The sequence below is a fragment of the Apodemus sylvaticus genome, chromosome 4 (assembly GCF_947179515.1).
Source record: "Apodemus sylvaticus chromosome 4, mApoSyl1.1, whole genome shotgun sequence".
In the NCBI taxonomy this organism is placed as follows: Eukaryota; Metazoa; Chordata; class Mammalia; order Rodentia; family Muridae; genus Apodemus; species Apodemus sylvaticus.
Window position 1 is genome coordinate 108,220,584 of NC_067475.1, and position 26,252 is coordinate 108,246,835.

At 39.3% G+C, this 26,252-nt stretch overlaps 1 protein-coding gene across 1 annotated transcript; it reads right to left on the reverse strand.

Annotated features, from left to right (window-relative positions):
* Positions 1–15,773: 15,773 nt before the first annotated feature.
* Sucnr1 (succinate receptor 1) lies at positions 15,774–26,041 on the reverse strand. Its single transcript, XM_052178709.1, has 2 exons — positions 25,963–26,041; positions 15,774–17,283 (listed from the first exon to the last, which is right to left on the reverse strand). The coding sequence occupies exons 1-2, from the start codon at positions 25,963–25,965 to the stop codon at positions 16,330–16,332; spliced, it is 957 nt and encodes a 318-aa protein (XP_052034669.1). The 5' UTR covers positions 25,966–26,041; the 3' UTR covers positions 15,774–16,329.
* Positions 26,042–26,252: the final 211 nt, after the last annotated feature.

The following is a 26,252-nucleotide window of genomic DNA, read 5'->3' on the forward strand; positions in this document are numbered from 1 at the left end:
GAGCAACAGTGTTTAAAACTGCATGGTATTGGCACAGGGACAGGCAAGTGGACCAATGGAATAGAATTGAAGACCCAGAAATGAATCCACACACCTATGGTCACTTGATCTTCGACAAAAGAGCTGAAAACATGCAATGGAAAAAAAGATAGTCTTTTCAACAGATGGTGCTGGTTCAACTGGAGGTCAGCATGCAGGAGAATGCGAATTGATCCATTTTTATCTCCTTGCACTAAGCTCAACACCAAGTGGATCAAGGACCTCCACATAAAACCAGTCACACTGAAACTAACAGAAAAGAAACTCGGGAAAACCCTTGAGGACATAGGCACAGGGGAAATGTTCCTGAACTGAAAAGGAATAGCTTATGCTCTAAGAGCAAGAACTGACAAATGGGATCTCAAAAAATTACAAAGTTTCTGTAAGGAAAAGGACACCATCAAAAGGACAAAACAGAAACCAACAAATTGGGAAAAGATCTTCACCAAGCCTACATCTGATAGAGGGCTAATATCCAATATATATATAAAAAAAATCAAGAAGTTAGACCCCAAAAAACCAAATAACCTTATTAAAAATGAGGTAGAGATCTAAACAAAGAATTTTCACCTGAAGAAATTTGGATGGCCTAGAAGCACCATAAGACATGCTCAACATCATTAGCCATTAGGGAAATGCAAATCAAAACAACCCTGAGATTTCACCTCACACCAGTCAGAATGGCTAAGGTTAAAAACTCAGGAGACAGCAGGTGTTGGCAAGGATGTGGAGAAAGGAACACTCCTTCACTGCTGGTGGGATTGTAAGATGGTACAACCACTGAAATCAGTCTGGCTGTTCCTAAGAAAACTGGACATGACACTTCCAGAGGACCCTGCTATACCTCTCCTGGGCATATACCCAGAGGATTCCCCAGCATGCAATAAGAACACATGCTCCACTATGTTCAAAGCAGCCTTATTTATAATAGCCAGAAGCTGGAAAGAACCCAGATATCCTTCAGTGGAGGAATGGATACAGAAATGTGGTATATATACACAATGGAGTACTATTCAGCAATTAAAAACAATGAATTCATGAATTTTTTAGGCAAATGGATGGAACTGGAAAATATCATCCTAAGCGAGGTAACGCAATCACAAAAGAATACACATGGAATGCAAATTGATAAGTGGATATTAATTAGCCCTGAAGCTCTGAATACTGAAGATCCAATTAGCATATCTAATGATTCCCATGAAGAAGGAAGAAGAGGGCCCTAATCTTTCCAGGATTGTAAAGGAAATTGTAGGGGAGTACCAGGACAGAGAAAAGGGAGGGGGAAAGATAGGAGAATGGATGGAGAGAAGAGGACTTATGGGACATATGGGGAGGGGGGAACTGGGAAAGGGGAAAGCTTTTGGATTGTAAACAAATAATGTAGAAAATAATATATATATATATATCTAATATATATATATGATCAATCATGGTATGCACTTACTGATAAGTGGATATTAGCCTAGATATGTGGAATACCCAAGACATAATCCACATATTAAATGATGTCCAAGAGGAACGGAGGAGTGGCCCCTGGTTCTGGAAAGACTCAGTGCTGCAGTATAGGTGAATACCAGAACAGGGAAGTGGGAAGGGTTGGATGGGGGAATAGGAGGAAGGAAGAGGGCTTATGGGACTTTCGGGAGTGGGGAGCCAGAAAAGGGGAAATCATTTGAAATGTAAATAAAAAATATATCGTTTAAAAAAAAAGAAAAATCCTGAAAAAATAAGATATGATGTTAGGATGCAGCTGATTGGGAGATTCTAGAGTGAGTTGGGAAAGGAGAGTTTAGAAGGAAAGAGAACTTTTCTGTGAAACCTGAGTGAGTACATACCTGAAAGGTTCAGTTACTCATTGAAGATGTACCCCATTAAACCTCTTCTGTAACTACAGAGGAGTAGAAGCAGACTGTTAAATCAGGGGTGATGAAATAACCCCAATTCCTCATAGTTTTGCACTAGCAGACATCTTTAGGATGTTGTCTTCAGCTGGAGTGGTAGTGCATAATTTTGGTTACGACACTTACAAAGCAGAGGTAAGGAGAGCTCTAGGAATCCAAGGTTAACTTTCTTTACATAGTAAGTTTCAGAATGTCCAGTGCTAGTAAGAAGAAGCTTTCAGAGGTCTGGTCAGCTGCACTCTTGAAAACAGCCATGGCTGCCTATGCACAGTGACTGAGAAATTGAACTAAAAGCATGGTGACTGAGAAATTGAACTAAAACATTAAAGTTCAGTCATGAAGTTTTCACATGTAAGTAAACATCAGAGAACAAGAGTAGTGCAGAACCTACAACCAAAAATCTATGAGACTGAATATTTGCCTAGTCTTTTTTGGATCTTTAGAAACTAAAGATTGCAGCATGCACCCTTTAGTACAGATCTACACTTTAGTATGGTACTCTCTTCAAATAGTATTTATCCGTACTTCTAGGTAGTAAGACAAAAAGTTAAGATCAGATACCCAGGAGCCTAGGTCTGGGGTTGCCCTTGGGTTTTGGGTTCAGCCCTGAGCAGAGACTAAGCCTATCTCAACTTTGAGCCGAAGAGTAGAGGATTGAGCCTAGGTCTTTATTAGTCCTGCCTGAGAAACATGGCTGGATACTTGCTGTGCACTGGCCCTAGGGTGAGATTTACTCTGGGACTAGGACAAAGGTTAAATCAACTGAAACTGGGCTTAGGGTGGAGAGTTGGGATTGGGCTGGATCTGAGCCTGTGTGTCTCCATAGCAACAAGGAAGTCAAGGGTGCTGCTCAGCTGTGGAACCTTGTTCCTTACCGAGCTGAGAAAAACTAACAAATAGTTCTGTACTTTACTTTTCAAGTGGTATGCGTGTGTGTGTGTGTCTGTGCCTGTGTGTCTAGCTCAAGATAAATGTACAGTTTTAAGGCAACTTCTTATTCTCATTTAAGACACAATGGTCTCTGCCAGTCTGTTGATTGCCAGAGAATGCAAATGGATTTTAATACTGAAGTGGAACATTTGCAAGGAAGGAAAATCTGTTGTTAAACACCCATATAATTCAGATTTTATTTGTATTTCACTTTGAATAACATTTCCTGTGACATCACTTCATCTTTAGGCACACAGATTGTAGAAACATTATATATCTATATTTTATATTTCTTATTGTGTACTTTTGCAATATTTGTCCCTCTAAACTAGAATAATTTAATTTAAATTTAATTTTTTGTTAACTTTGTTTTCATTTTATGGAATCTCTATACAATCTCTACAACCATGGCTTGCTTAAAAAATTACGCTACTATACTCTTATCAGGTTGGCCTCAAATTCATGCTCTCCACTGCGTTTTAGCTTCTCCTGTAGGCATCACAGGCATGGGCCACCTGCTCAATTTCAGTTGAAACATTTGATCATTTTTGATTTTCAATTTTTGCATATAGAAATAACATGTTCAGTTGTCCTGAGTAAATATATCCCGGAAGCTCAGGGTCATGAGAAAGTCATGACTCATGACATTGAAGAGTTAATACCACTGTGAATTTCAATAATGACTTTGTTAAAAATATATTATTGCCAGGAGAGATGACCTGTGTGGTTTCAGAGATTGAAACAAAGAGAACTGTCTGAAAGTGAATTGGTGTAAGTTCTCTGATGTTAGGATAACAAAACCAGAAACTAACTACTTTCTACAATCTCATGCCATATGCGTTCTCCCTTCAGAGTTTTGTAATTCAGATAACTCTAAGAGGTATGACCTTGCACAATACATAGTGCGAAGAATCCTCAGGGGAGACATACAGCAGGATAATGATGGAGCCACCTCCTAAACCAACAGCCTAATCATTTCATAACAAATGACTATTGTTTGGTGTAGTGGGTTGGTCTGGTGCTGCTATGCATTCAAATGCTAAATTCTGTACCTCGAGTTCTGGTTGCTCAAAGACAGCTTTGTTGTATAAACCTTGTACCCCAGTTATCCATATTTGTTCATAAAGATGCAGCAGCCTTGACTTGGCAGAAGAAAGTGGGTGGACTGGGGTTCTTGGCCTTGGGTCTTAGGCAGAGGCAGTGAGAAAACAGGGGAAGAAGGAAACCACTGTGTGATCAGTGGATCATAATTGCATGGCCACAAGGGTCGTCCTGTTGGGGTAGGAGTGGCCCAGGCAGAATATGGCAAGTGATATCTCAGAGTTATTGATAGGAAGTAGACAAAATAGCTTAGAGGGTTGATATCTGCCCAGCTCTAGTACTTTAAGGTGTATTATAAAGATAAAAGTTTTGGGTCTTTTATTTGGGAATTAAAACATCTAACATAGGGTAGAAACTCCCAGATAATATTTACCACAACAGTACAGATCCCCTTTGTTCATGCATAGATTAAGGAACGTATTTTTATGAGCTACTATTTCAAGATGTGCTCTAATTTTAGGTTTCAAGATTTGCATGGGGATATTTGAAGTAATAAATGTATTGGACTTTACAGAGTGCTATATTTTATTCATAGTTGTCTTAGTCAGGATTACTATTGCCATGATAAAACACTATGACCAAAGACAACTTGAGAAGGAAAGGGTTTGTTTATTTGGATTACACTTCCGTGCTACTGTTTATTTCTGAAGGAAGTCAGGACAGGAACTCAAACAGGGCAAGAACCAGGAAGAAGGAGCTGATACTGAGGCCAAGGAGGGGATCTGTCTACTTGCTTGCTCTTTGCTTTCTTACAGATCTCAGGGCTGCTAGATGGGGCATAGGACCACATGTGGCTGGGCCCTCCCCCAGTAGTCACCAATTAGGAAAATCCTACAGGCTTATCTATGGCCTGTCTATTAGACATTTTCTCAATTGAAGCTTTCTCCTCTCAGATGACTTCAGCTTGTATCAAGTGGGTGTAAAATTATTTAGTGCAATAGTGCTAGTTGCATTAGCTTTGTTATATAGCTTTGTTATATACCATCTCCTTCAAGTTAATTCTGAGGTAAAAAATGCTCCTAATATACTCAGAGGTTCACTCCAGTATTATCAAGGTAGGAGCATGGTAACCCATGGTGACACGGGAGTTAGGGTCAGGGCTAGGGTTAGGGTTAGGGTTAGTGTTAAGGAGGAGCTGAGAGGTCTGCATCTTCATCTGAAGGCTGCAATAATAGTGGCTTCCAGGCAGCTAGGATGAGGTTCTTAAAGCTGATGTGCACAGTGACATACCTACTCCAACAGGCCACACCTTCTAATAGGGTCACTCTCTTGGCCAAGCATACATAGACTATCACACATGGGATGTACTTTACAATAACATAGGTGATATTACAGAAGAAATTGAAATCTCAGGGATATAGAGATGGCTCAGCAGTGACTACTCATCCAGATGACCTAGGGTCAACTCCTATTATCCATATGAGCACCAAGGAAACAGTCAGTAGCTGCCACCATTTGCACCAGGGAGCATGGAGACTCCACAGCTTTCTGTGCATAGCCTGCCAGGAGAGAGTGATCTCCCAGCAGCTCTTTCACTTCTGAGCGCAGAGATGAGTTCTTCACCTACTCTCTGGAGGGTACCCAGCTAGGAGCACACAGAGCTGAGGATCAGTGGAGCAGCTGGGACAGAAGTCTTCCCACTGCCATTTGCACCAGGAAACCAGGAGACTTCACAGCCTTCTGTGATCAGTGGAAGAGCTGTGACAGAAGTATTCCTGCAACCATTTACACATGGAAGCTGGGAGATTCCACAGTCTTCTTTGCATAGCCCTCCAGGAGAGAGAGAGAGAGAGAGAGAGAGAGAGAGAGAGAGAGAGAGAGAGAGAGAGAGAGAGAGAGAGAGAGAGAGAGAGAGAGAGAGAGAACTCCCAGCAGTGCTTTCACTTTTGAGCTCAGAGAAGAAAGGACACAGGTTTACAAGCCCACAGAAGGAATAAATTCCATCCAGAGACAAGAATACCAATTAGCACCAGATGGCAAAATGCAAGCACAAAAACCCTACCAACAGAAACCAAGCCACATGGCAGCATTAGAACCCAGTTCTCCCACCACAGCAAGTCCTGTATACTCCAACACACCGGAAAAGCAGGAGTTGGATTTAAAATCATATCTCATGATGCTTCAAGAAAGACTTAAATAACTCCCTTAAAGAAATACAGGAGAACATCAGTCAGGTAAAAAAGGAAACACAAAAATCCCTTAAAGTAATACAGATCATGGGCCAACAGGCAGAAGCCCTTAAAGAAGAAACACAAAAATCCCTTAAAGAATTACAGGAAAACACAATCAAGTAGAGGAACTGAACAAAACCATCCAGGATCTAAAAGTGGAAGTAGAAACAATAAGGAAATCACAAAGTGAGACATCTCTGGAGATAGAAAACCTTGGAAAGAATTAAGGAGTCATAGATGTAAGCACCAACAACAGAATTCAAGAGATAGAAAAAAGAACCCCAGGTGCTGAATATACCATAGAAAACATTGACTCAACAGTCAAAGAAAATGTAAAATGCATAAAGCTGGTAACTCAAAACATCCAGGAACTCCAGGACACAATGAGAAGACCAAACCTAAGGATTATAGGAATAGATGAGAGCAAGGATTTACATCTTAAAGGCCCAGTAAATATCTTCAACAAAATTGTAGAAGAAAACTTCCCTAACCCAGAGAAAGAGATACCCATGAACATACAAGAAGCCTTCAGAACTCCAAACAGACTGGACCAGAACAGAAAGTCTTCCCTGCACATAATAATCAAAACACCAAAGTCACTAAACAAAGAAAGAATATTAAAAGCAGTAAGGGAAAAAGGGCAAGTAAATTATAAAGGCAGACCTATCTGAGTCACACCAGACTTCTCACCAGAGATGATGAAAGCTAGAAGATCCTGGGCAGACCCCATACAGATTCTAAGAGAACACAAATGCCAGTCCAGGCTACTATACCCAGCAAAACACTCGATCATCATAGATGGAGAAACTAAGATATTCCATGATAAAACCAAATTTACACAATATCTATCCACAATTCCAGCCCTACAAAGAATAATTGATGGGAAATGCCAACACAAGGAGGGAAACTATACCCTAGAAAAAACAAGAAAGTAATCTTCCAATGAACCCAAATGAAGATACCCTCACAAACATAAAAATAACATCAAAAATAACAGGAAGCAACAATCACTATTCCCTAATATCTCTTAACAACAATGGACTCAACTCCCCAATAAAAAGACATAGACTAATGAAATATTTCTCATGTAAATCTTCAATTTTATCAGAAAATGTTTGTAAATTCCCCTTTTAATTAATTTAGTAATTTTTGTCTACCATTTTATCTGCATTATTTTTCATAAGCCTTCAATTTTAATCTTTCTATATACTTCCTCTATTTTATCAGAAATGTTTTCAATGTAAATCTTTGATTTTATCACAAATGTTTCTAATTCCACCTTCAATTAATTTAGAGATTTTATATCTACCATTTTTATGTAAAATTTTCCATGAAGTAGTCAATTTTAACATGTTGTTTATTTATTTCTTGAATTTTACCAGAAATATTTTCCATAAATCTTCAATATTATCTGAAAATGTTTATAATTCTGTCCTCAATCAACTTAGAATTATCTTTATTCCTATCATTTTTACCTATATAATTTCCATAATAATCTTTAAAATTAAAGATTTTTCTATATATTTCTTCAATTTCATCACAAATATTTTCCATGTAAATCTTCACGTTTATCAGAAAATGTTTATAATTCCACTTTCAATCAATTTAGGAATACTTTTATGACTATCATTATTATATCTGTATAAAATTTTCCATGATAATCTTCAATTCTAACATGTTTTTCTACAATTTTATCAAAAATATTTTCCACGTAAATCTTGAATTCTATCATAAAATGTTTCTATCCCATATTTCAATTAATTTAGAAATGTTTTACATGTTTTACTCTTTAATTTTCCATAAAGATTGTCAATTTTGAAGTGTTTATCTTAAATATTTTCCATGTAAATTTTTAATTTTATCATAAAGTGTTTTTACTTCCCTTTACATCCCTTTTCAATCAATAAATAAATAATTAAAAAATAAGTTTTGCATAAAAAAGAAAACCGTCAGTAAATCCAATTCTAATGCATCTAATGCCTTCTTCTGGACTCCATAAACACTGTACATGAGGCAAAGTTATGTAGGCAAATCACCTATAAACATAAAATAAAACCTTAAAAGAAAATGCCTCCATGAACTAAATACTGAGGCTATATCAAATGGATATTGAAAGTTACCTTTATTGTTTATTTAATGTGGTACATTTCCCCCAAGTTGCAGAGACCCAAAGACCACTCAGGAGCTAATTCCAATGCAAACACACAAGGTCTTTATTACAAGCTAGTGAGCAAATTCTCTCATCATCCCATTGCAGGAGGTCAAACTGAAAGCCATGAGTCCAGGATTATAGGGTATTTATTGTGGTTACAGCAAGCTTGGGGAATTTCTATATGGGGCAGCAAGTTAGTATTTTAAAACTGCAGGATTAATCTGCAGGATTCGAACATGGTCAAAACCACCTGACAAATAGGATGGTCAGGTTGTCTATTCTCTGCAGAATGTCTTAGGCTATCCCCATATATCTTGACCCTGATGTTGTAGCCTGACTGGCTATTGCTAGGGACAGGGAGTTGTCATCAAATGATTGCTCAAGTGGACTTTGTGATTTTCTTCCCTATGGGGCTGCAATCCTCTTCAGCTCCTTGGGTCCTATCTCTAGCTCGTCCACTGGGGACCCTGTGCTCAGTCCATTGGTTGACTGTGAGCCATGGGTATTTTGATTCCCCTTCTAAGAAGGGCCAAAGTATCCACACTTTGGTCTTCCTTCTTCTTGATCTTCATTTGGTTTGTGAATTGTCTGGCGGTTCCTCCGAAAACTGGGCACCTCACTTCCAGAAGATCCTGCTATACCACTCCTGGGCATATACCCAGAGGATTCCCCACCATGTAATAAGGATACATGCTCTACTATGTTCATAGCAGCCCTATTTATAATTGCCAAATGCTGGAAAGAACCCAGGTATCCCTCAACAGAAGAGTGGATGCAAAAAATGTGGTATATCTACACAATTCAGCCATTAGAAACAATGAATTCATGAAATTCTTAGGCAAATGGATGGAGCTAGAGAACATCATACTAAGTGAGCTAAACCCAGACTCAAAAGGTGAATCATGGTATGCCCTCACTAATAAGTGGATATTAACCTAGAAAACTGGAATACCCAAAACATAATCCACACATTAAATGAGGTACAAGAAGAAAGGAGGAGTGGCCCCTGGTTCTGGAAAGACTCAGTGAAGCAGTATTCGGCAAAACCAGAACGGGGAAGTGGGAAGGGGTGGGTGGGAGGACAGGGGAAGAGAAGGGGGCTTATGGGACTTTTGGGGAGTGGGGGGCTAGAAAAGGGGGAATCATTTCAAATGTAAATAAATTATATCGAATAATATGTCCAGGAGTGGTATAGCTGGGTCCTTAGGTAGTACTATGTCCAATTTTCTGAGCCCTAACTGTACTTCAAAATAAGTTTCTGATTTTAGGTTTTGTGTAGAAAATATTTTTTCTCTTTCACTTATTAAAGATTTGATACTTCTGATTTTAGATCCTGGATGGTTTTGCTTAGCTCCTTCACTTGCTTGTTTGTGCTTTCCTATAATTCTTTAAGAGATTTTTGTGTTTCCTCTTTCATGACCTCAGCCTGTTGACCAAAGTTCTCCTGTATTTCTTTAAGTGTTTTTTGCGTTTCCTCATTGTTGGCTTTTGTATTCTCCTGGATTTCTTTCAATGATTTTTGTGTTTCCCTTGCAAGGGCTTCTAACTTTTGATCCATTTTCTCCTGAATTTCTTTAAGTATGTTCTTCATGTGTTCCTGTACCAGCATCATGACCAGTGATTTTAAATCCAAATCTTGTTTTACTGGTGTGATGGGGTATCCAGGACATGTTGGTAGAGGAGAATTGGGTTCAGATGTTGTCATATTGCCTTGATTTCTGTTAGTGACGTTCCTGCATTTGCCTTTTGCCATCTAGTTCTCACTGGTATTAGTTTGTCTTGTCAGTGCTGGACTCACCAGTACAAGCTGCCCCTTCCCAGTTGGCCTCTGGTGCACAGCTTACCTCCTGCACTGCCTGTAGACAGGGTGCTGCTGCCCAGGCTGTTCAGATTCCGAAGCAGGCCCCCGAAGGCTCCCGCTGGGGCACGCTGGATTCACCGGAGCACACCGACTTCTCCCAGCTGGCCACCTGGAAGCCCCTCTAGCCTCTTGCAGGACCTGGAGATGTGGTGCCGCTGCCCAGGCTGATCTGGATCCGGAAGCGGAGAGAGTTGAGCTGAGGGCTCCGGCCTGAGGCCTTGCCCCAGATTGTGTCTGTGGACCAGATGGAGCCCGTGTGCATCCCCAGGGAGCGCCGACAGTGTATGCTGCTGTGACCTCCCCTGTGTTCCGCTCACTCCGCTGGGCAGCCAATCCCCCAACCGGGCTGGCGCACACAAGGTTAGCCTGGCCGCCCAGGCCCTGAGTCCAGGCAAAAGCCTGGGAGGCCAAGGTCCGAGCAAAGTTCCCCTAGGGCTATGACTGTTAATTGGGTCTACTAGGTGACCAGGATGGCATGCGTGCGTGCTCGTGCTCCCCGAAAGCGCCGGGAGAGTCTGCTGTGCTAACAACCTCCTGGGTGGGTTGACTCACAGATGGCCCACCAAGCCGCCTAGTTCTTGGGGTCAGTCCTGGGCTTTTGGGGGCTTAGACCCCTGCTTTGTTAGCCTCAGGCTATGCCTGTTACGGCTCTGCCCGCCAGATCTCTCTGTTGTCCTGCAGGCAAAATGGCGGCACGTGTGCAGGCCCGGGCAAAACAACCTCCTGGCTGGGTTGGTACCCTGATGTCCCCCCTGAACAGCCCAGGGCCTGTATGCAGGCCAACACCCATCGGGCTCAGACCCCCGCAGTGTTGGCCTCGGATTATGTTTGTGTACCTCAGTCTGTCCGATCTCTCTGGAGTCCGAAACCAAGATGGAGGTGAGCCTCTCCTGACTGGCGGGAGGCCGAGTTCTGAAGTGGCTTCTGTGCAGCGAAAGGCGCCGCAAAACCGCAGCTGCTTGCAGCCCGGCTGGTCAGCGGAGGTCAGTGGTCGTGGGCGCAGGGACCCTTGTGTCGCCTTGGTTCCACTGCTGATGGCCCTTCAGCTGGACCAGCCACTGCTGCCACCACCGCCGGATCTATGTCTGGTCTCAAGCACTGCTTCCCTGGATGAGATACAGCTGAATTTGCCTGTGACTGTGTTTTGACAGTGGTGACATTCTATTTATCCTCCAGAGCACCCTTTCTAGGTGGAAACTACATGCTGCTTTCCCCAGTGGGTAAAGTAGTAAATGGCAAGTGTGGTAAGGACTCCAAAAGTATCTGTTAGTCTTAAAAAATTTATGAACTTTCTGACCCAATGTTTATTATCTAGTTTGTCACACATTTGAATACTACAGGAAGCTTGTGCAGCCTGTGAGATACAGCCACAGCTTCAGCTATGGATTATCATGTCTAAGAATGAGTTCTCTCACTCATCTTCACCGTGATCAACATTTTATAGCTGGCCACAAGTGAACTGGAGTGAAGGCTTTTAAAACACATACATTTGTACATTTAACTTAATACAACAACTTTCTATGGACAGTTATGAAGTTAATATTCTTTACAATAACTTCAAACTCAATTCTAAATGATTAAATGTATGACTAAAATATGTATTTTTTTAGGAAGAAATAATCTCTCATTAGACCAGATCAGCCCTTTCATATCAACTATGACCCTCAATTTAAATAAATAAATAAAAACAAAGTGCTAGCTTTAGATCTCTAGAGATAAAGGCAACGGATGTTACTTGGACAGCATTTCACAAAATATGTCATGGAGAATTAATGTGCTGGAGCAGGATTACAGCATATTTTGGAGCCAAGGATTTCTAAGTTTCAAAGTTACCTCTGGCCTTGTTTCTGGCAACATCTTTACAAAAACTCTTAAGGCCTGTTTCACGGGTAACACATGGGGTAGAGGAATATAACAGGCAGGCCTCGTAAGTTTAAGTAAGAAAGGCAGAAACTCTGCACAGGATATCCCTTGCTTCATTTCTCCACAAGAATAATGCAAATATATCACCATAGCAGTGCATCATACATTTAGGGTGGCCCACGTGACAATGTGGCAATGTGAAATAATTTGCCATCTTTAGAAACCAGGTTAAAAATAATCACCATTTTTCCTAACTAGAGATAATATCCCAGAAAATTCTCTCACTTAAACATGGAGTTACTTCCAATAGAAAGTAAACAAAAATAGGTCTTCCAATTAAGTGTTATATATCTGACTAGCGTGTGGGAAAGGGTGACTGTGGACTTTGCTGGAAATCTCACAGGAACAGGGCTTTCTGAGCCATGAGGAAGGACTGCATCACTAAAGACCCAAGCTGTACACAGTTGGTAATTATTTAGGGAAAAAACCTTCCATTTAGACAGAATATATTCTCAAGCTTATTGTATCTTGTGAAAATGTTCTTTCTGGACTCCACCCTCTACAACAAAGTCCAAAACTATTAAAGAATTTCATATCCTGCCTGTGCACATTGACTTGCTGTGATAAGAGCCTATTCTTGCACCCATCCTCACATGGTCTTCGAGTCTCCTTCTGTAAAACTGTGACAGCAGACTTCACTGAGTTTAATTTTATGATAATCTCAAAAGTCAGAAAGGATAGAAAATTGACACAGAAGTATTAGTCCTGCCATTGTGGTGTGCTGAATTTGTATAAGGTCATGGTCTCTGAAGTTCAGCTATATGACCCTAAGCAACCACTAAACTCCACATTCATGTTTCTTTCTATTGTTTCCACTGGTTTTAATGAGAGTTCATCAAGTATAACAGAGTGACATAACCAGGCTTGAGTGCAACAGTGCCATTAGGTTAAATAGTTAGTATGAAATTTGGTGCCAAAAATGTCTTTACCTCTAAAACATAAGTCTCTAGTAGAAATCTAAAAATAAAGAAAAAGAATAGAATACCAGGTTTTAAACTAATAAACATAGATTAAAAGTGGACTTGATCCAATAACAAAAGTAGGGTTTTTACACAATCTTGCACCTGTGAATCTAATCAGAGACATTGCATTTGGGAAGCTCCAGGCATTGTGATTGTTCCCAGGTCTCTTACATTGAAATAGACTCGATGGTAAGCAGGTCTGAGTGGAAACAGATTTGGTTTTATCCATGTGCACATGTTGTGTTGTTGTGCCTGACCTGACACTCTCAATATTTAAAGAGCTCGCATTCCTTTTTTTTAAAAAAAAAATAGGTATATTCTTTATTTACACTTCAAATGTTGTCCCCTTTCCTGGTTCTCCCCTCCCCCAAAAATCCTCTAAGCCATTTCTCCTTCCTCAATCAACCCACCCCTGCTTCCCTGTCCTGATATTCCTCTATACTACAGTGTCAAGTCTTTCCAGGGGCCAAGGGCCTCTCCCCCATTTGGTGTCCAACAAGATTGTCCTCTGCTGCCAATGTGTCTGGGGCCATGGGTAGCTCCAAGTGTACTCTTTGGTTGATGGTTTTGTCCCTGGGAGCTTTGGGAGAACTTGGTGACTCATATTGTTGTTCCTCCTATGGCGCTGCTGCAAACCCCTTCAGCTCCTTTGGTCCTTTTTCTCATCCATTGGGGACTCTGTGCTCAGTTCAATGGCTGGCTGAGAGTTTCCCCCTCTGTATTTGTCATGCACTAGCAGAGCCTCCCAGGTGACAGTTATATCCACCTCCTGTCAGCAAGCACTTGTGGGCATCCACAATAATGTTTGGGTTTTGTAATTTTATATGGGATGTATTCCTAGGTGGGGTATTATCTGCCCAAGACAAAATTCACATATCAAATGATGGCCAAGAAGGAGGAAGAACAAAGTATGGATACTCTGGTCCTTTTTAGGAGGAACAAAATACCCACAGAAGGAGATACAGAGACAAAGTATGGAGCAGAGTCTGAAGGAAAGATCATCCAGATACTACCTCACCTAGGAATACATCCCATATACAATTCCAAAACCCAAAGCTCACATTGCTAATGGAAGGACTGACTAGATCTCCTGCCGATGCTATTTGACAAGGGAGAGGCGGGAAAGAGAATCTGCTGCACTCCATTACCAAGGTGAATATACATGACTGGACTTAGTCTGACAAGCCCTTCTCATTGATCCTCATCATTGCTGTGTTTGGTCTGGATGCATGTCTCAGCTGGTTTTCTTGCTTGTCCAGGGTAATGAATAGGGCACCATTTTAAATGCCTTCCACCAGAAAATTAAGAATCTGAGAAACAAAGAAATTTCAACTTCCCTTGAAATTCAGGCAATAATTCCTTTTGGGTACCTTATATTTCTTGAAAAAGGGTCCCTTAGTAAGAACACTGGAATCGGCAAGTAGTTTTGATACAAATAATAAAAAAGTAATTTGGGGGAGTAAAATTATTTTTCTTGGGTAGTCTTGTGATGAGGCAGTGGGAGGTTATGAGGAGAGAGGATTTTTGTCAATAGTGTGTGTGTGTGTGTGTGTGTGTTGGTATCTACTTTAGGACCTTATGCAGGCAAAGCACACATTCTTTCAAGGCATGCAAAAGCAGTTTTTTTCTGAACGTAATTGCAGGAACTAGTTTCAAAACTTTTATGAAGCAATAAAATAGGCAACTTGAATAGACACATAACCTCGAAATAAAAATGGGCAAGATAAAGTATGCCCATGAGATTTTTTTCATAACTCTTACTGGGAATTTAAACTGATATGGGAGTTACCTTATCTGTTTAAACTTATTTTCTTCTAGGAGGACAAATGATTCTGCTAATGGTTTAGTGAATAAAATGTAGTGACATTTTGTACAAAAATATCTGACAGCACATGAAAAACTATATAAAAGGTTCCAAAAGTGAAGGCACAATCAAAGCGTGAGTATAAATCTAAGTAGAGAGAAAATACTCAGACATAAAAGAAGCTAACTAGCATTCCCATACTTTCAAAATACTTGAGTTTAACACAGGGCAGGACTCTCTCAGGAAAACTACCCAATAAACATGGAGTCAATTGTTCCTTGCTACTTATTTGCTAGTTTCTGATGTTAATATTTTTATTTTATTTTTATGATTTATTCATTTTATATGTGTGTGCCTGTTTGATCAAATGTGTACCATGTGCTTTCAAGTTCTCAAGGAGTCCAGACTGGGGCATCTAATTCCATGGAACTGGAGTGACAGGGAACTGTTATAAAGTTACCAGGAGCTATCTCAATCAGAATGCTGAGAACTAAACCTAAGCCACTACAAGAGCAATAGTTAAGACCAGGGCTCTTAGCTAATAAGCTCCAGCCACAGTAATGTGTTTTAAAGTTCAGTGTTTAAAAGAGAGGGAAACAGAGGCAAATTTTACTCTGACCATGCGTTGGGCATCAGAGTGTGACATCAAAATTATAGATAGCACAAACATCACTGAAACAGTGGGCTCATATTTGGAGTGCTATATTGTGCTATGAGTTTTTACCATATTTTGAATTCTGTAATGGTGGAATTTATAAACCAATCTTCGGCATATTTTTTTCAGTATTTGAGTAAACTTCATGTGGAATTTAATCATGGCCGAATTTCCTGACAATATTCATCCGACCTAAACTAGGATTGCTTTTTTCTGTAGCCCATCTAACAGAAAAGGACCAATACAATACAGATGACTCACAATCCACGATCAATACAGAGAAACTAATCATATTGCTTTATTTAGGCACTGCAGTTATTTTTTCAAGAAATCTGATTTTCTGAATATAATAGATAATTTTGTACATTGAGTTCTATTCATTTTTCACATAAATTTTTAACATTGCAAGAATACAAATAACAGATTATTTCAGAAACATGCTTATCAACCTGACCAATGATGAAATGTATCCAACTTTTTGGAACTAGCTATTTTGTATTTCTTTTACACTGACAGAAGAGGCCATAAAATTTGCAAGATTTTCGCTCTTAAGTGTCCAAACATTGACAATATTGGTTCTCTTTTGTTCAGTTCCTAAGTGAAGATGTCAATGCTTTCTCAAGCCTTATGTTTTCCATACTCTGGGTACAACCTAAATCAGCACAGATGGCTGCCTTCTGATTCATGTGTACCCAACTTGTACTCCAGCACTGGGGGTTGGAGGATGATGGGGTGCTAAATCCTGGAAATGGTGGTCTACTTCATTAAAAAAACTCAACAGCACAGCACTGTTTGTCAAGTGTCTCATTTGGCGGAGTGAAGGCTTCAGCTCATGTCCTGAAGGACTTAAGGGACATGAAGTATTGTCTGAACTTACTAAGCAGCATCTCTCTGAAATGGTCTCCCATGAGGAAGTAGAAGATGGGGTTGATGGCGCTATTCAGAAAGGCCAGAGGTCTGGTTAGGACGTATAAGACTTTGATGGCCTTCTGTGTACATCCCTGCGGCCAACTCTCTAGGCGCGAGGCGATCCTCACGTTTCGCATGATATGGTAGGGTGTGAAGAGTATAGAGAAGATCACCACGGCCAGGACCACCAGGCGTAGAGGTTTGTCCAGTGGCAGGGCAGTTATCTGCTGCTGGCTCCTCCTCTTCAGGAAGACTACCATCTTGTAGTAGAAGAAGCACATCACAGAGAGAGGAATGAGGAAACCCAGCAAAGTGAGGCACAGGCTGTAAATGAGACTGTGTTTAGGGTTTCCAGAACTTGCGTAGTCCATGCAGCTGCTGGTGCCCTTTTCTGTTGAGACAGAATTGATGAACGTGAGCATGGGTAGAACTTCTAAGGTCACTAAGACCCAGACAGCCAGAGAGATTAAAATGGCAAATTCCTTCTTTTGGAGAATGTGTTCTCGGAAAGGAAACTTCATGAGCAGATATCGGTCTATGCTAATGAAAGTGAGGAAGAGGATGCTGGTGTAGAGGTTGGCGTGAAGCACGTATCGGTTGCTTATGCAGAGCACATCTCCATAGGTCCATTTCTCGTTGGCGTAACTCTTTATCAGCATGGGAAGGGTGCACAGGAAAGCGAAGTCAGAGATGGAAAGGTTAAAGAGATAGACATTGCTGCTGTTCCAGTTCTTCATGCAGAAGACGTAGCCGAACACCACGGCGATGTTCCCAAGCATTCCGAAAATGAACTCGATGCCGTAAAATGCAGAGAGGTAGTACTTCTTCAAGATGTTCTCTGTCGCCACCCAATTTTCACAAGATAAATTCTGTGCCTAAGGCAAAAGTGGAAATAAAAGACCAAATATTAGATTGTGATTAAGAGCAAACGGTAGAACAGTCACCGAAAACATAAAACTTAACTGGGTAGGGATAGTCAAAGACGAGCTTGTTAGTCATGCATGGTGGCGTGTGGCTTTAATACCAGGGCTGAGGAACCAGAGGCAAGCAGATCTCTGTGAATTCCAAGACAACCTGGTCTACAGAAAGAATTTCAGACAAGTTAGGGCTATATACTGAGACCCTCTTTCAAAAAGTGCCTATTTCATACGCATTACTACATTGAATGCACATAAGCACATTATATGTGCAAGTGGATACATTATTTGCACAAGGCTCCATTGATACCTTCTTCACATTGTGTTCTTGGAGCTGGTTGTGACAGCACAGAGTAAAGCAAATGACTAGTGTGAGGCCATGAATGGTCTCCTGAGAAAAATCAGGAAAAAATATACAGGATGCTATATTATAGAGGTAAATAAAAGCAAGTAATAATCGAAACATTAGAAGTGGAGAAGTGATGCCTGTAGTTTGTTCTCTGAACTCCACACTTGCACCTCCTCATATGTACAACAAACATGCTTGGGCACACCTGCATGCACACACACACACACACACACACACACACACATACACACATATACTCAAGTAAATAAATAAATGATAATAAATGACTGAATAAATAAATAAATAAATAAATAAATAAAAAATAAATAAATGCAATACAAACTTGAGAGAGCTTTGGGATGGAGTATGTGTGGCCATCTCTCTAGGAAATAAAAAAAGACACACATCTCTACCTGAAGAAAAATTGTGCCCAAACACGGGGCAAGCATGACCCAAAGCTCAGTGTAGAAGAAGAAGAAAGCTTAATAATCAGCAAACAGGTGCAAGAAAGTGCTAAAATAAGAAGAAGGTGCTAATTCACCTTTGTAACTTCATGGCCAGCCACAGGTCCCTACAAATTCTGATGAGTTAAACTGACTTGAACTCTAACCTAGGAAAGGAAGTAAGGAATAACTTTTATTTGGTTGTATATAGCTAAAGAATTTTTTTCATTAAATGCAGAACATATTACTACACTTTAAACTATAATGTCTTAAAATTTAAAACAAGACTGAAACCCTAAGGAATCATATTGATGACTGCCATGCTTCAAAGTTGAGAATGTAACCAGATCTGGCACTTACCAGTCTCTAAGGGTTGAGTCCTTTAAATACTAATGTAATTTAGGGATGAGTAGAACCATTTGAGAAATGATTTCAGTGAAGTGTAGAAACTTCAGTATCTTAATTTCTGCTGCTATAGCAATATATCCTAGAGTGGTTAATCTAGAAATAATAAAATTATTTTTCTTTGTTCCACAGGGAAGTGCTCCAGATTCAGCATTTAGTGAGGAATGACGCTCTTCTCTCAGCAGTGACATGAGAGCCCAGCCCCCTTCACCAGGTTATGATTCAATTCAGGAGGGCAAAGCCCTCACACAACTTTCACTCAGATTCTGACATTCCGTATGATTAATTAGGTCTCAGCATGTTAGTTTTGAGAGCATAATACTCACACTTAGCCTTTGCTGAGGTCACACACCTAACTGCTCTGGTTCAATTGCTGTTGTGATAAATGCCCGACAAAAGCATCTTAGGGAGCGTTTAGTGTAGTGTTCCAGGTCACAGTCTATCACAGCATGGGAGTCTCGGTGGTGGGAGACAGCTACCCCCATCACATCCACAGTCGAAAGCAGAGTGAAATGAATATTTGGATGCTCGCTTGCTTGTACTCAGCTTGATTCTTACAACTCAGGAGCTTGCCCAGGAAGTGATACTGACCATCATGGGATGGACTTCCAACATCTCTTTATTAAGACAGCCTCCCACAAACATTCCCACAGACCCATTCATTGCAGTCAATCTCTCATTGAGACTCTATTTGCAAGTGATTCTAAGTCAAGTCGCATTGGTCTTTAAAACTAACAATCACACAGAGAAAGAAAATATTGTAGTAAGACCCTGTGAATACTAATGCTGTGATAAAGTCATCAGCCTCTGGCAACAAGGCTGTAATATTTCGAGGACTGGAGTAATCTGAAAACACATTTTTGCTTATGTTTTCTTCTGTTTTTATTTTTTTTTCTGTTTTCATATTAGACCTCTGTTATTTCTAATAGAGAAAACAAGATTGAAAACAAAATTTTAGAAAATTTCCTTCTTAAAGTTCACAGTATTAATTATAGGCAAATGATTACTTCATTATAAATAAAAGTACTCTTACCTATATTCGTGTGAAGTATTTACTGTCAGTAAGTTTTCTGTGAGGACAATATGTAGAGAATATATGTACTTTTGTCAAATTTAGGTATTATTGATGTTGATTGTTGCTATTTTGGCAGTGCTTTATTTATGAAGATACATCAGAAATTTGTAGATATTATTTTATTGTTACTTTTGTGAGGTGTGTTGTGTATATGTGTGTAGGGGCACATGGGTATAAGTTCATTTGAGTTCATATATATGGTAGCTGGTGGCCAGTATATATTTCCTCACTCACTAGAATCTTTGAGACAAGCTTTCTCTCTGAACTGGGAGCTCACCAGTTGGCTAGAATGGTTGTTCAGAAAGCATCATGGCTCCTCCCATTACTGCCTCTCCAGCCTTGTGATTTTCCAAGCCCTACTCTTCTTTTTAAGTGGGGTACTGGGGCTCTGCCTCAGGTCTTCCTGCTTTCATGCTAAACCCTTCTTGGTCTGAGTCAGCGTCTACAAACACTGCTGGAGAACCAAGCCTTATATTTTCACTGTCAATTGTGCTGTAGAGAATGGCAGAATTTATTACATTTCTCAGTTTTGTACTTCTAGCTTCAGTCTTCTTCCCAGCTAATCCATTCAGCTCATCCCAGCTCTCAGACTGCTGTCGTCTTTGTGTCTTAGCTCACCGAGAGGGAGAGAAACTGCATGGCTCCACCTGGAGCCACCCTTTCTCAGGTCCCACAGCCTTCCCCTAGATCAAGGACTTGCTGAGGCCATAACCCAACTGTTCTTTCTAGCTTCATTTCCACAACTATTCATCTCTATCTTGTCTTCCAACATTTAAACACCCTTGTGCATCAATTTGAAAATTTAGTCCCAGATATCCTTGGAATGCCAAGTTGCCTTCATCATCAGTTTTGGTTTCTAGAAAAATGTCTCACCAAGCGCTTTGACATCTGCACCCCATTTTCTGTTTAGCACAGCATATTCTGGTTTCTGACCCTAAATTCTTCCAACAGTCAGCACACATTACAATCCAATGGTTAGTTTTAACTGGTTAATTTATTAGCCAGCAGTAAATTTGTTAGGAAAATATTCATTTGCTTTTCATGGCAAGGCAAAACCCTGGCTTTCTTTTCCTCTTTCTGGTTGCTTTCTGTATCTTTTGTGGCTCAGGAGTGAGATGCTAACTTTCTGTTTCATTTCTGATTACCCTTTTCTGTTTTTGTCTTGGGTGATATTATCCAGGTTCAACTTTAATGTCTATTTATTTGCAAACAACTTCCACTTTTCCAACCCATCCCAGATCTGTCTGATGAATTCTGGTAGTTTATTATTATATATGACTAGGGGTTGGTTTCTTGCGGGCACATCTGACTTTAAAATTTTTCTTATTTATTAACCAATATTGAAGCATATTTGTCAATAAAACACATTTTATTTCCATTTATCCAAATGTTTACCACAGAAATATTTATAGTCAGCTGCTATTTAACCTCCATCTAGAAAAAAACTACCAAGTCTTGTTGATTTTAATTTCTGTATGTTTCTCAGATCTGCTACCTGTTGCTCTCTATGTATCCTTATACCAATGGCAGAAGAGATACAGTTATAGGTGTCATATTCTTTTCCTGTGTCCTCATGCCTCTTCTTCCTCCTCCTCTTTCTCTCTTCCTCCTCCTCCTCCTCTTCTCCTTCTCCTTCTCCTCCTTCTCCTTCTTTCTCCTTCTCCTCCTCCTCCTCTTCCTCTTCTTCTTCTTCCTTCTTCTCCTCCTCCTCCACCTTCTTCTTCATTTCACCTTTTCCACCAAAAACCACATTCGAAAAAAAGCTATAGCTCAAAATCAAGTCAAGTTGCTATCCCATTAAAATCTTTTAAAGGACTAAAGTTCCCTTTCTTAGTTGAAGCCCGCCTCTGCCACTAGCATCTCCACTCCACTCCAGCCTTGCTGCTCTGCTCTAGCTCAGCTCTACTCCTTTCCTCTGACTGCACTGTACCAGTTCCTTCTGCATCTCTTCACTGTTGCTTTTCTGTTTGTGAATGCTGCCCTCCTCCATCCATTTTGTCTGCTGTCTGTATGTCTTTCAAACCCTAGCTCATAGATTGTTTCACCAAGATGGCTGCCTATCCACCAAATCTAAATAAACTCTGTGTCCCCAGTGTATGCTTTCTTCATGCATTAATTTTTGTGTTACCCATTTTAACAAATTTGTTTTGTTCCTTGCTATTTTCTACATCTGCACAGCTGCTAACAGACAGTATGTGACCTGGAGTTTCATGCTGAATAGGGAGGGGCTGGAATCCTAACTGCTCATAAGGCAATTTCATAAATTCTTCTAATAAGGCTAGATAAAGAGTAAATACACAAAATGTGATCTACTAATCACCATAAAATCTTATCCTGTGCATAATATATGTCTATGTCTATGATGTCTATGTCTATGTATATATGTATATATTTATATATGTATATATATATGTATATATATATAGTCACTGTAGTAATGAGACCTGTGATTATAAATATATCTACATAAAGCAAATGTCAACATATAACTTCTAGAATTGATTTGAGGATTTCAGACATTTAATAAGAATTTAATCTGAAATTGCTAAATACATGAAAGCCCCAAAAATATCAAAATATAATTGAATCTAGTCTTAGCAGTAAGAATCCAGATCCCTTATATTATGTCATTTCTTTGGTTTGTTTGGATGTTCTGTCTGTCTGTCTGTCTGTCTGTGCTTATTTAGCTTTTAAAACTAAGCCATAGGATGTATATAATTAATAACACAAAATTTAAATTTCCAGAAATTAAAAAAAAAAAACAGGGAGCCTGTACATCAATCCAGCCAGGTTAAGTACAGGGCCCACTCCTCATCAAAGAAGTTCCTTTTTAATTTTTGTTTTACCTGATTGAGACTATTATAGAGAACCTTAAAGGGTCAAAGTAGAGAACAAGGGACCAGCCCCAGTTTGGTGTGCAGCCCCAGTTTGTACATCTCTAGCCTCTAACCCAAAACTCAGAGAATGTTGTAAAATGGAAGCAGAATGCCTTAAGACATGGAGAAACAGATGCCTACTGAGAATATAATGTCTTCTAGACATGGTACAGAACTTGTACCCATGAAATCTCAACCTAATGGTCGCCTAAACAAGACTTATATAAGGAGAACACCTGTTGACATGCCAATGTGAATAGGGGCAAGTTTCAGAAGGACCCATCTTTAGATGAAGTTAGAGGCAATCACCAGCTCTTCAGAAAGGGAAAATTAATTCTCTCTAGGAACAAGGCCCCTGATAGGTTGTCAAATTCCAAGTGATCACATCTAAACTTGGGTTTGTACAAGCAACACCAAGTAAACTAATTGGTGGGTTGTACACACACACACACACACACACACACACACACACATCTATCTCTGTATCTATTTAAATATATCTCTGTTGTATACATGTCTAAATAAAAATCACAGAAGAATGAGGAATGGAAGAACACAGGAAAATCTAGAAGTAGGAGAAACAGAGGAGGACATGATGTGAATATAGTACACATGTATAAAATTAAGAAAAAATTTAAAAATAAAGTTTAAACAGGAGGGGCTTGGCCTTTTGAAAAGTTAACTGGCTTTGCTCCTTAGACAAAGGCTTCTCTCACCATTAAGCTCAAATCTGCTGCAGCTTCCAGTGCCTTGAGTCTGGAAACTTTTTCCTCCTTCCCTTCTAGAATATTCCAATCTGTTTCCCTCCTTTCTCCACTGGCCAGCTATTTTTGTAACTAATCCTGTTTGCCTAGGCTTTAATGCTGGAGTTCCTCAAGACTCAATGTGTGATCATTTTGTTGTTTAGGAAATATTAAAGTGGTACACACATTAAATGAAAATTAAGACAATAGAAAATTTCCTTGAGATAAGAAACTCATTTGTTTCATTTTGAATTTCCTCTTCCTCTTTGTCTGACATTAGATCCCATTTAAGCTGAGGAAGTGCCAGAGGTTTAAGGAATTTGTATGGGTCACAGAATGGAATGGAAATTGTATCCATGAAGACATGTGCTACTGGAAGCCAGGTTGCCAGTAAACTATCAATCCCTAGTCAGGGGCCAAGTAGAAGTGATGAAGAATTCTGTTTTTCAGAAGTGATGAAGAATTCTGTTTTTCAGTAAGTGATGAAGAATTCTCTTTTTCACTGATCCAGAAAGAATAAAGACTAAGTGTTTAGTACAGAGAATAATACCAGGGCCAGGGTAAGGGAAACAAGTGACTAAATTCATTCATTACTTTTTATCATTATTCTGTACCTTTGTCTTGCTTGTCATATAGTGACACTTGCTTAAAACAAACAGATGCATAAACACCACCATACCAAAACACTTTAAGTATCCTTTTCAGGTTGACTGTGTGACATTGGGTAAATAGTTGGTGTGTGCTTTCCTGGGAGAGATTATTTCTCCCACTCTCAGCATTCCGTAGTTGACTATAGTTCTTTGTTTAGGGTTGAGACCTCGTGGGCCTTTCCCTGTCTACTCTAGTTTGGCTATTGTTATTCTCCTTGTTCAGCCTAGTATAGGAAATCATGTTGGTGAAACTATGGATGTAGCTTCTGAAATGACTAGGAGACACAGTTTCTCAAGTAACACCCCGATCTTACAAACTTTCTGCCCTCTCCTCCACAATGTTCCCTGAACCTTAAGCGTGGAAGTTGTTTTATAAATAATGTTACACCAACTGAGGAGGTTGTGTTTATGAATATATGTGTTCATATATGCATGTAAGAACAATTAATGCAAAAAGGAGGCCATAAATTAGAAAGTGAGCAAGGAGGAGTATATGGAAGAATTGAGAGGGAGGAAATAGAAGGGGAAAATTATGTAATTATAATATAATCTCAAAACTACAATAAGTAAATGAAACCAAAAAGTGTGTGAATAAAATACATATTAATTATACACTACAGTGTGGATACAAATGACAAAAAAATCAGGGAAAAAGTTTAAACCAATTAGTCCTAATATTTTTATGCTTTAGTATTAGTGAAATTTGTTTGTTAAAATGAGATTCTGCTTTTCATGATGTCTTATAATCTATTCATTTAACATATTTTCAACTTGTTTTGTTTTTTATCCCTTTTCATATTCACAAAATTAACAGATTATTGTTTTATAGAGTTAGGCTCTCCAATACCTATAGGTTGCTTCAATACACATTTTGAGAATGTTGTATTCCAAATTCAGGAACATGTATATCTGAGTATCTTTTGTGATGGCATTATTATACAAATTAGGGAAGAAAGGTGTGTTCCTTTAGGCAAAAGTCCAATTCAAAGGGGGGCATTTCCTATGGAACATCACTAGCCTCTCCTGTACTTTCCAGGAGTTGTCTGTTTATAGGCAACAGTCATGGAGACAAACATGCAGTGACTTACTGACGTGAACCATTAACAGAGAACTTTCTTTAAAAGCCACATTAGAAACTGAAAGGAAATCATTATTAGCCTCTAGCTCAGTCACAGAGTCTGTTAGAATTAATAAGTTACATGTAAACTGAATACACCCACATGAGAAAATTGTTACTATTCATTCTTATTTAGAGTGATGAAAATTCCCTATAAAATTAGTTTTCTAAATGTAAAAATGGTGCATGTCCTTTGCCAGAAATTTAGTAAAATTACATTAATAAGAAACCTGGTACAAACTCTTTCTATATCCTTGACCATTACAGAGAGCCTAACAAAAATTAAAATTTTAACTGCCACTGGAAAGTTTGAAGATATTTTCAGTAGTGAGCAATTTAAATAAAAATGTGTGTGCAGGCAGAAACTACAAGTATTTGGTACTCGTTAATTACTTCACTTTCATATATCCCACAAATTACACCAAAATATTAAACATTACAGTATGTATTAAGTTGCATCCTTCATTAATAAGTTAGAGAATAGATTATACAGTTTGGGAAGTAGAATAATAATCACTCTGCAGTTTACTAATTCCTTTAGTAAATCTTCTTCTTAAAACAGCTCATTTTGCCAAATGTAAATGCAAATTTCAAATTTGGAATGATCTAAAATTTACTCTACTATGTATTTTCGTAAATTTACACAGTAAGTTATTTTGCATGATGCAAGGTATTTTACATTTCTGTAAATAATTTTACTTTTTCAAATCATTCCAATTATTAATGTTGAGGCATTATCAAATACAGTAAGCCTTTTAAAGCAAAACAAATTACATTTCTGCTATCTAAATCAGTGCATTTAGAGCCATATGAAGTAGATGTGAAAGTCAGATATGATTGCCTTTGGCTGTTTCACATCTACTTAAGCACAGTTCTCTGGGCATCCTTTAGGTCACAGAGCACTTCCAAAAGAAGCCCTTAGCAGAAATCTTGGTCTTCTTTTGTGTGTCTGAGAGACATGAGCTGCAGTGTCCCTTACCATTCTGCTGACGGCTTCTCTCCAGAAAGAAAACTCTGCCAGGAGCTGGAGACTGCTTCTGACCCAGTGCTGTGTTCCTGGACATGGCTAGTGCAGTCTAATTTGCATATCATGCAGCCAAGATTAATAATTCAAAAGGCAGGGGTAATTTATTCAGAAAAATCTCCAAACCATGCAGTCATGAAGAGGAACTCTTCAAAAGTGAAGCCACACAACAGATGACTCATTTGGTAGAGGATAGTGTTAACAAAGACATTTTAGAACACTATAATTTAAATTTATTTTATACA